The sequence below is a fragment of the Malurus melanocephalus genome, unplaced genomic scaffold (assembly GCF_030028575.1).
Source record: "Malurus melanocephalus ecotype Western Australia unplaced genomic scaffold, MMel_1.1 scaffold_1, whole genome shotgun sequence".
Lineage (NCBI taxonomy): Eukaryota > Metazoa > Chordata > Aves > Passeriformes > Maluridae > Malurus > Malurus melanocephalus.
In genome coordinates, this window is record NW_026623233.1 from 6,056,739 (window position 1) to 6,068,133 (window position 11,395).

An 11,395-nucleotide genomic window follows, 5' to 3' on the forward strand; every position below is an offset into this window, starting at 1 on the left:
TTCATAAAATAAGAATTTATGCAGTACTTTTGATTCATCTTTGATCTTCAAAGTTTAAAAAAGAGGAAAACATTAAATGGATTTGTCTATCTATTATAAATATTTGTCCATTATACCAGTGGATTTTGATGTGTGATGTGTTTAGTAATAATGATACCAAGTGTTTTACTCGAATTTTATAGGCTTGCGACTATTTAAATATTCTTTCTTAGGAGAAATTTTTCTAGGGCACCTGGTCAAAAATAATTCACGTTCAGAAAACATTACTGCTATAAATAGACAATATTTGAAAAGAGAACTGACCCCTTTCAAAAAGGTTGTGTCTGCATTCTGTAAGAAGTTTAAATGTACTGTGAAAATGGAGTTTCAATATATTMTTGAGAGAAGGAAAACAGAGAAAATGCACAGGTAGGAAGGAGGTGGCGTTCATGAGTCTCTTGACAGATTCATGGAAGAGCCTTGAGACAAATCTCTGTTCTCCCATAGGACTGACTCCTCAGTGGAACCCATTTCTGGTGTAGTCAMAACTTAAAATTTCTTTGCAGTTTTTYGCACAAGTTCATGCAGGATCTTAACAAGGAATTAAGCTCAAGATTTCCAGATTATGGAGACACAACCCACCTGCACTCCTATTCAGGAAACATCACTGGCAGTTCTTCTCATGGAAAGAGGCCTTTTAAAAGGGTTCCTCACACCAGTTTAATGAGGACAGGGTTGCAGTGCTGGTGTGGAGTCCCCTGGTACTGTCAGGCATTGCTGCTGTTCAAGGAATGAACAGTTTCCATGAGTTAGTCATTGCTTTGATTCAGAGTGAAAAGGTTAYAAAGGCAATAAAGACCATGGGGGAAAAGTGCTGAATTTTCACAGCTGAGCAARCACCAATATGAAGGGTTGTGGTTTTGCTTGCACTTACCAGCCTGTTTTCATTTCAGAGGGGTTTGATACATGTAACTGGRAGTGGAGTTTGGCTCCAAATACTGTTTTAAAGATTATGCTGCATCAGTGATCTGACAATGCACTGGAAAGGTTAAATTGAGTGCAGATCATTTAGCTTTGGTATGATGATTAATTTCAAGTGATATCAGTTATGAATTCTAATTTCAAGTATTTACTGAAAAATCCAATATGTCGCATGGGTACTTTGAAAAGTGAAATAACACCAGTTAGCTATGATTTTGCTCCCAAATGAACTGGTCAGGTTATTGTGACCTTGACACTGCTCTTTTCCTCCAGCTCTCCCCTCCCCTCCCCTCTCCAATGTACAAAACTGACGCGCTCATCTGTACACTTGAAGAGTCCTTGATGCTGTTCGTATTTAGTGTTCATTATCAAAGGTCTTTTGCTTTACAGGCTTAGCTATTAAAACAGGTGAGATGGCAAATGCAGAMATGAGAGTTTTGCACTGTTATATAAGGGGTTTTCGTATAGTATTAAATGCCCTAATGAAGGTGATGAAGAATCAGCCTATTAACAGTGCAGAGTTAGGTATACTGCTGGTATATTTAGTTGTTAACTCTTGCTCCTCTTTTCTTTGATATTTCAGTGCTCCGGCTGTTGAAGGATGGTGCTGACCCTCATATGGTGCTTTCCTCAGGAGGCTCCTTGCTCCATCTGGTAAGAGTGATTCAGGATTAGTGTTAGTGACCATGGATGAATATAGTGGGACAGTGAATGGCAGATTTGGCATATTAACAAAAAAGAAAGGTTTAGCAATAATTTATCTACACTGAGTTTCATAATGGCTGTGATTGAATCCAGCTATGCTTTTTAAATAAAGGGTCATTTTCAGATTGCTTACGAAAGAATGGATCATGTCACAGGAGTAGTAGTTAATACAGGAGAATTAAATGTTTTCTTTATAAATTATCTGTGCAATAAGAAAGAACAAAGAAAATATTGCTCGATCCTAAATACAAAATTATATGGTTCAGAGATTCACAGGTCCTATATGAAAAAYTCATGAATTAGCATTTTTCCTTTTATTTTTGTTCATATTTTCTTGCACCAGTTTCCTACATGTGGATATTTGGCACAATATCTACAATATTTGGCACAATTTAGTTTATCATTATTTGCATAGCAATTCAGATTAAGGAACAGGAAGATAAAAGAAAAACAATTTYTATATAATAACCAAAATGAAAACAAGAGATAAGGGCATGTGGAGGARAGACTGACAGGCAGACAGAAATAAAGTACCATAGGAGTATTTTGGCATTGCTGACGGTGGTAGCAAAATTCATAATTAATTCCTAAATTTGATGATCCTTTTCTTTGGTCTGTGATGCTTCAGTTGCAGACAGGCYGTCTATTCAATGTGAAACCATTTAAAGACGTTTGAATCCAACTTTGTTGCAGTGTGGGTAAAGGAAATGCGACTGAGCAAAGTAATGAAAAGTCTGCTGGCAGACTTTTGAAGCAGACTTTTGCATTCAGTCTGCTGAATGCAGTTTCATTTTAGAGCAGTTGGGTTAAATTTCTCATAGCATGTATACAAAATACAGTAATTTATTTGTGAGAAAGAGTCCCTGTAATATTAATGGATTCCAGCACACCTCTGCCCATGCTCTTGCAAGATACAGCATTTCCATTATGTAATTAATCTGTGTTTTCCATCTTTCATGGCCATGCTATTTGCCAAGGACTTTAGGAAACAGAGGCCAAGGTAAGGGGAAAGTTCAGTACTGATTTGGAAGAGAGAAAATTTTAATTCTCTTTAATCTCCTCCAAAGATTTGTCTGCTGTAAAGGTGCTCAATCACTCTTTAAAAAGGCAATCCAAGTAAAATGTTCTCTTTGGGATTCCCAAAACAGAGGCATCCCAGATTTTCCCCTGTGTCAAAGGCCCTRGGAGACAATCTGTATCTTCAGCGTGGGTCATTTGTCATAAGTCTCAGGCATTGTAAAATGAAAGAAAGAAAAAATAATCTTCAGGGATTTAAGGTTGTTTTGTCTAGTTTAGCTGATGCACACTTTTTAACTGCAGATAAAATCTTCAGCAGAACTGTGCCTTTTTAGGTTTCTTGATGTGCATCATGCCCCAATTCCTTGTCACAGWCAGTATCTTTCAACTGGTGCCTGCTGCTTCACAAGCACACATATGCTTCCAAAGGAAGGAAAGCTTTCTGTAGTAAGAAATTTGCAGTAGTAAGCTGTGTGTAACCTACTGCCTGTTTAGTAAGAGTTACTCATAATTCATTTACAGGAAAATGCTCATCCTGCGGAGATACAGGCAAACCTGAATTCAATGAAATTGGAATTTGACCCTGATTTGGAAGCAATATAGACAGGAGAGGAGAACCATGATACAGGGAAAAAGATAAGCCAAGATTATTTTCCAGCAAGAATTGAAACTAGTAATTCAGCACACATCTGTGTTACATTCTTAAAGCCCACTCAGATCCACTCTAAGTGTTAGTTTTACCACTCTGATTCTATATAAGCTGCTTTGTCTAAAGGGGAGCTTAGTGTTCATTCTTTCCAGTTGTAGGCTAGATGTTTTTATGCCAGAATGAATGGAAAATACATTTATCTTGATGTTTTTCTTAAAATCTGTTCCATTATGTAATTCCTTTTTCCTTTTCTATATCTGTTTGCTTCCAAAATTGGGTATAATTCTAAAAAAAATTAAATGTGACACTTTGTAAAGATTCTGTCTGTATCTCTGTAGACAGTATTCCAATATGGTTGAATCTAGGGAAGCTCTGGGAGCTTCAAAGGTATCCACTGAACTCTCTTTAGGTTTCATGAGAGAAGTACAATAAAAGGCGAGTACTCGCCTGAGCTGCCCATTCTGTGGGAAGCAAATGGTGTCATGTCAATTCACACAGGCAATCACCCACCGCTGCCTGATAACAAAGTATGTGTGTAGCAGTTTTATTCTGTAGCTTTAACTCAGCTTGTCCAGTTGTTTCACAAAATCCGTTAAGCAAGAATTAAGGAGCAGCAATAGATCTAAGCTGCAGCAGATCACAAAAGGCTTTATATCTATTATTAATACACCAAATTGCTCAGTGATACCTGTCATCTCTAGATTTTTTTTTTTTTTTTGGCTTAACAGTGCCTTGAAAATGTGATTGGTTGATTATGTTGATCTATAGTATAAAATGTCTTATCTCTGATTTGTTAAAATTTCAACATAGAGTAGCTCAAGTTAAGTTGTACTGATTCAATGAATGATACTGATGCAACTAAACAAAACTGTTTCTAGAGCTGCCAGGTAAGTTACAAGCTAAAGGAAATAGATCAGAACCCAATTTCTGTTCTATAATTTAATAGTCAATATACTTGGAAATCATTTAAGGCAGGACTGCTTTTTATCTGATAGAATTTAATTTTCATCTTCTGGGTTATCTATATTTATGATTGCAGGAGTACATGCAGCTGCTGCATTCAGCTGAAGATCTCAGCTATGTCTTGACCTCATACTTGAATCCAGTTACACACTTTTCCTTCTTTCCCCCTTCCTTTAGTGTCCTGGCTTCCATGCSAGATTGAAATAAGTCTCCCCATGACCTCTCCTCAGTGGGGATAGAGAGAGAGGATCCTTCTCTAAAGAGTTGCTGAGATTGTATGTAAGGCCAGAGGTGCCCTGATAGTCTTTTAAGGTGTTACTGTCTTTTTATCCATAACCTTCTGCATAAAAAATCACAAACGTGACAGAGGAGTAAGGTCAAAACAATGTCTAGGCCATTTTCTTGTTCTCTACTAAAATTTGTGACTGTCACCAAGGTTTGGAAATACACACACACACACACACACACACGCATGGTATCACTCATCCCACCAAAACACCATTTGTGTGCAGAGTATTTATCTGGCATAGAGACTGGAACAGGAATCAGTATATGTAGTGGATTGGAAATAGAAGTGGGTATGCAGATGAGTATATTATTGCCATGAACTGCATGAAARGCAGAAATTCATGGATGTGTGGGTGTACATAGATGCCACCAGTTATGATGTGATTGTCATTCGCTGATGCCCGTGCACTGATTTGGAGTGACAATACTGAACAGAAAAAAAGCCTTATCTTTATTGTAGATTCAGCAGATTTCATACAGGAAATAGGGGATTCTGTGAATCATRCACATAGAACTGGTGATCTCCACACAATTATTTCTGTAAATTCCTCAGCTATTGTTCCCTGCAAACACAGCACCTTAACTATAATGCATCATCTGCCTAATTTAAATTGTGTGTAATAAATTGATTTGTACACTGAGGAAAACAGCATCCTTAATCTGCKCTTTTTTCTCCTAGTGTGCTCGCTATGATAATGCATTTGCTGCAGAAATTCTAATCGACAGAGGAGTAAATGTAAATCATCAAGATGAGGATTTTTGGACATCAATGCACGTAGCCTGTGCCTGTGATAATCCTGATATTGTCCTGCTACTGCTACTAGTAAGTAAAGCAATCCAATGCATTGTGTGCTTGAAAAGGAGACAGAATGTAGCACCCTGATGTCTGAAACTGCTCTATGAATGCAGCATATTGCTACTAATCATATCAGTGAAACTGTATTGTGTTCGTGTTTTTCTTAACATTGGTTTGCTTCTCAGGATTTTTAGAAGGTATTTTTAGGACTACAATGAGAATAAATTGCAAACATCMATGTCAAGTATTTCCTATCTCTTCTCTGTGGTTGGGAGTTTATATCTGTGATAAGCACTGAGTCCCAGATGGGATATTCAGATAATTTCTATTCTTTTCTCCTTGTCACTTTCTGTTAAGGGTTGAGTTCTCAGACARTCTTATAAAAACCTCCCTCTGAAAAGCAAGTATTGGCTCATTACACTCAGTGTTCATAAAAACGGGTTTGTGGACACAGTCAAAATGAGACARATTTAATATTTATATAAATAACTTTGACTTTTTAATGCTGATTTTGCCCAATATAGCTATAAGATATGGCATTCAGCCTTTGTAGAGAACAGTAGTGTGCTCAGGGGCCCAAAAAGGCCAATGGCATCCTGGCCTGGATCAGCAATAKCGTGCCCAGCAGGAGCAGGGCRGTGATTGTCCTTCTGTACTCAGCATGGGTGAGGCCACACCTCAAGTCCTGCATTCAGTTTTGGGCCAGTCCCTGCAAGAAAGACACTGAGAGGCTGGAGAGTGTCCAGAGAAAGGCAACAGAGCTGGGAAAGGGTCTGGAGCACAACTCCTGTGAGGAGCACCTGAGGGATTTGGGGTTCTTTAGGCTGGAGAAGAACAGCCTCAGAAAGTAGGTTGTAGTGAGGTGGGGGCAACCTCTTCTCCCAGGTAGCAAGCAGCAGGGCAAGGAGTGACCTCAAGTCACGCCAGGGGAGGTTAGACTGTATATTAGGAAACACCTTTTGTGCTGAAAGAGAGTCAATGTTGGAGTAGGCTGCCCAAGGAAGTGGCAGACTCAACATACCTGGAAGTATTTAAAAGGTGTGTATATGTGACAGATAGGGRKGTGRTTTAGTGGTGGAYTTGGCAGTTCTGCGTTAATGGTTGCACTCTGTGATCTGAAATGTTGTTTCCAGTCTAAATGATTCTGTGGCTCTGTTTTGTGCTTCCACTCCTAGGACCAAAAACTAGTTTTTTGCAAGGATGTTAATGCAGCTCACTCTCTGTTCTTGTGATACTGCTCTTTAAAACAGGAGTGCAGAAATGTTGCCTGACTTGAATTTTTTAATCTTTTTGTATAATTTCAAAATGTTTATGTTAAATAGGTCGTTACAAGGTCAGAATTTCTTATCATGCTTATAATTCTATTTTAGTATTCAAGTAAAGGAAAGGGAAAAATATTTTTAGACTGTATACTTGATAATGCATTTAATGAAATCTCTTTGGGAGATTATGGAGCTCATTCCCTCTGCTCAGTCAAGAGTTAGGTACACCAGCTTGCCCAGGACCAACTCCTCAAGGATGGCAAGTCCACAAACTCACTGGGCAACATGTACAGTAACAAAAAAMCAAAAAAAAAGTCACCAGATATATCTGATTTTAAACATTTTCATTACTCTTGGCAAATAAAGGATAAAATTTTGAGGTGATGTTTTATTTCTTGTATTATCTTGAGCTGTCCAAAGTAGATGTCTTTGAAGCCTGTGTATCCTTTGTATTCTGCATGTACTCCTAGATTGATAAGTTAGAACAAAGCAGTTCATTTCTATAAACTCTTGTACTGTGGGAAAGTCTTGTAATTGGGGGAATTTTCAGCAATTCTGAATGCAGTGCTGGTTGTTGACATTAAGAGGAACAGTTGAGGTTATAGAGGGCACTTGTAAGGTTTTCCTTGCCTGTTTCTGCAAGAAGTTTGATCTAATTAAACCTCAAGTATGTCTATGCAGGGTTATATCCAAAATTTCCTAGTGCCCATCATTTGAATGTTAATTTGATTTGGTCCCTGTTTATTACAAGTTGCCTTCATCTGAAGGTTCTAAGTGTTTTCTAATATCATCGTATAAATAGGTTATCTATAAATAGGTTATCTAATGTATTAAAAATCCAGTAAGCTGGGGTACACACACGAATTTTTGCAGATAAAGTTTGAATTGTTCGTATTATTTGTGATAACTTCTGGTAAATTTGCCCACAATTTAGCACTTTTAAAGGCAGAACTTCCTTRACTGGATAATTAGTAACTTTATACTCTTCCTTCTGGAGTCAAAATAAAGATATTTAAATTTTGAGATTTAAATATTTGTAAAGAGATGGCAGAGGAAGGTAAATATTCTTAGGTAAGCAGTAGTTTTTGAACCATGACATTAATGCTTTAATAACATTTGACAAAGTGAAGATGAAAATTGAGGTTGGAGAGACTTATTTTTCACAATTCTGAACTGCCTTTGCGTGAGCAATTCATATTAGAAATTACTTTGCCTTGAGGTTAGAGTGTTTCATGGACCATGTCTAATGTGTAGCATGAGCCTCGATAATGCCAATATGAGCTACAGTCAGCTYCTATTATGCCACAGTTTTCCGCTGGAAGAAAAAAATAATACTTCTTGTATCCTCAGGAATTACTTTTAAATAAATATTTCTTCTGGACTGACTATTGGCCAGACAATACCATATTTTCTGTTTTAAAGATGTGGCCTGTAAGGTAACAACATGATCCTTTGATTGGTCAAGTTCTGATTCCTGGAAAACTGTCACAGAAGCCAGTGGTGATTTTCTCAGGGAGGACTTCAAAACATTTCCTGAAGGTGAAATAGAAAAAAAAAAAAAAAAAAAAGGAATATATAGTATATGTAGATCTGAGAGGGCTATCAATGAAGACTTACTTAAACATGCCCAGTTTCTGACTTTACCCCACTTTATTTTTCTGTGGCTGAGACAAGATAGTGACTTGTTCATCATCTTGGCTGTGGTAACTCACACTTTCTTTGCTCTGGCGGATAACAAAGGTACAGTCAAAGCTCATTCACTGCAAACTAGGAGGGGCTGTAGCTGTTTGTAATGTGGCAATCATCTGCTGTGCCCTGTTGGAAGGCTGCTGGAATTCCAGGCGCTGTTTCTGGAATGGACGCAGAATTAAATGCTTGAAGCTATTTCTTTCCATAATTTCCAACATTTTACCCTGGCTGGTACAGTTTTCCTGGGGCATATTTACATCTTCCCAGGTCTGTAGCTGTCAGCAAGGGGAGGGGGAGAGCTGGACTGGAGAGCCCAGAGGCACATCCCGTGTGTGCTAAAGAGTCGGTCAATGAGGAGCTCACCGGGGCAGCCGTGTGCGTGAGGAGATGCAGAGATCCGAGAGCTCCGTACGGGCACTTACAGAGCTGGGAAAGGTCACACTCATCAGCCTCGAGTGCTCTCCCCGTGCCATAGGGAATTGCTTTTCATGGATTTTGTATGAAGGAGGCTCCTGGAGCAGGTTGAAGAGAATGCYAGAGTGCTTTTCATTTAAGCACGAAGATGGGTAGGCTTATGTACGTCTGTGCCCACATGAAATCACTTAAGAGAGTGTGAAGAGCAACCAGATTCACTGAAAGTATCTGCTGTGTCTTGCTTCACTGCCTTTTGAGGGCTCAGAACTGGATGCCCTGTCAGCAGTTCTGTCCTGTTGGGGTGTGCTCTTTTTCCATTAGTTGGGGCGCACTGAAACGTTGTATTTTATATTACTTTCCTTCACGGGTTCTATATTGAAGTGAAACACTAGCCAAGATTTGTAGCTTACTAGCCAATTTCTTTGTCCTGTGCTGCCATAGGTACAAAATGTTCGAGCCCCAGTACTTGGATGCTGCTCCTTCTTTGTTAGCTGCAGGAAATGTTTACTCCTCTCAGTATCCCTTTAAATGGCCACACCTGTAAACTTATAACCAAGTTTACTATTATCTAACTGTTCTTCCCTAAATTTTTAGCTTCAAATACTCTTAATTGATACATGAGTGGGTAACCTTCTCTTATGTACTATTCAAACAATCTTCTTGTCATGACAGCTCAGGCCCACACAGTCCCTYGTTCACTTCTCCAGGACTGGGATGGGGGATAGAATAAGGAGGGTGAAAGTGAAGAAGAGTTTAATAGGTAAAGCAAGAGCTGCACACAATAAGCAAAGCAAATGAAAAATTAATTCACGACATTGTATGAGCAGGAAGGTGTTYAGYCATMTCCAGGAGAGCTGGGCTCCACCCCCTGTAACGGTGTCTTGGGAAGGCAAGTGCCATCACTCTGAACATCCTCCTCCTTCCTCCCCCAGCTTTATATGCTGAGCACGAGGCCATATGGTGTGGGACATCCCTCTGTCCTGTCCGTGTCCCCTCCCAGCTCCTTTGCACCTCCAACCTGCATTGATGGGATGGGGAACAGAAATGGCCTTGGCTCTGTGTGAGTGCTGCTCAGCAATAAAACATCCCTGTGTTATCAACACCCTTYCCAGCACAARTCCRWAACACAGCCCCAKACTGGCTGCTGTGAGGAAAATTGCTCAATCCCACTGAGAACCTGCACACATGCGGTAGAATAAACATTGATACTGTTGTGGTTTTGGATATTAACCTTGGCTACTGAGGCCAAGATAAAAAAAGTAGATAAAAATACCACTTTATGCATTTTCTGTTTCTTTTAATTTTTGTTCACTCTGCGTTATTTGTTGTCATGACTCCTGTGTTTTAGAGGATCATCACTGGTCCTTAAAAAGGCAAAGGAAGTCAAGCAGTTCAGCCACCCCATTTCCTCMTCTCTGTTCTTCTACTTCAAAAGCATTGGAAAATTAAATGGTAAAAATTGATATGTAATCAAACTGATCAAATTCTGATTCAAGTCTCTGCAATTCTGTGATATATTTACCTGAATTCTGACCTTTTTTCCTCTCATTCTTTGAASCATGGTTTCTAGGTGTTCATTAAAAAATTCACACTCAATATATTGAGCTCCTGTGTCTTGTTCTTTGTCTCAAGGTAACTATGGCTGTGATACAAACTACAGGTTTCTTTGTGATTTGCTGTTTATGACACTTTAATTTTAGAGCATAGCGCAGGCAATCATGGAGCTTTATAGTTTGGCTCACATATTACAAGCTGATAACTATGATTTTTGCTTTTCAATGTGTCTTTAATTTTGGTTTCAGGGGTGGTTTGTTTCCCTCCTYCCGATTCTCAAAGAATCATGAAATCTTTTGATTTTGACCTGAGGCTGAGAGCAACAGAAAAAAAAGAAAGCTGATGAGAATATGTTTTTTATAGTGTACTTCCTTTTATTTTACTATCATAAGGAGACACCTTTTAGTGTGCAACATGAATGTTACAATTTCACCATCTGCAATGCAGATCTTGTCAAATKAAACTAGGAAGGTGGAGACGGTGTTGAAGTGTTTGTACATCATGTTGCGCAGTAGAGATTTTTTCTTTATTCATTCTTCCATAGATCTGAAAACATTACTGTAATAAACATAGTAGTTAATTAACTAGAAAAGCGGAGATCGGTACTGCATCCTCAGAACATTCTTAATACGTCTTTTTATTGACCTTACTAGGAAAAGTAAATGTACCTTCTGTCTGCCAGCTAATTAAATACATTTCATGATGTACTTTTTGGAACCTAGAGTTGAAGCACAAWATGCAAATCTGGCATAGAAAGCTGAAAGTACAATTAAAAAAAATGAGGCTGAATGTTTTTTCTCTCCCCARTTTAAGAACTTAAGAAAATCTGTGCTTAGCAGTGCAAAAGGGAGTTGCCATGGAATCATTAGTTAGATTTACAGTCAGCAACAAAAAATAGATGAGATCTGTCAGGTATAGAATGCTGTCCACTGTATGTATAATCCACTTTCCATTTTGGTGTAAAATCCCTTTTCCAGAATCAGATGATATATTTTTACTGGAAATAAGTTTACAGGAACAGACTTCCTGGTGGGAGCAGAAAGGAAATCTCTATGGGACTGTAACTCTCTTCTGCTGCCCCATATAGTTGATATGGCA

General features: G+C 38.6%; 1 protein-coding gene across 1 annotated transcript in view; it reads left to right on the forward strand.

Moving 5' to 3' along the window:
• MYO16 (myosin XVI) overlaps positions 1-11,395 on the forward strand; it is a 252,767-nt gene that overhangs the window by 20,432 nt on the left and 220,940 nt on the right. Inside the window, exons 2-3 of the mRNA XM_057390020.1 lie at positions 1,544-1,614; positions 5,262-5,405. Of these exons, the coding sequence (XP_057246003.1) occupies positions 1,544-1,614; positions 5,262-5,405 (215 nt within the window). The remainder of the gene's footprint in view (positions 1-1,543; positions 1,615-5,261; positions 5,406-11,395) is intronic.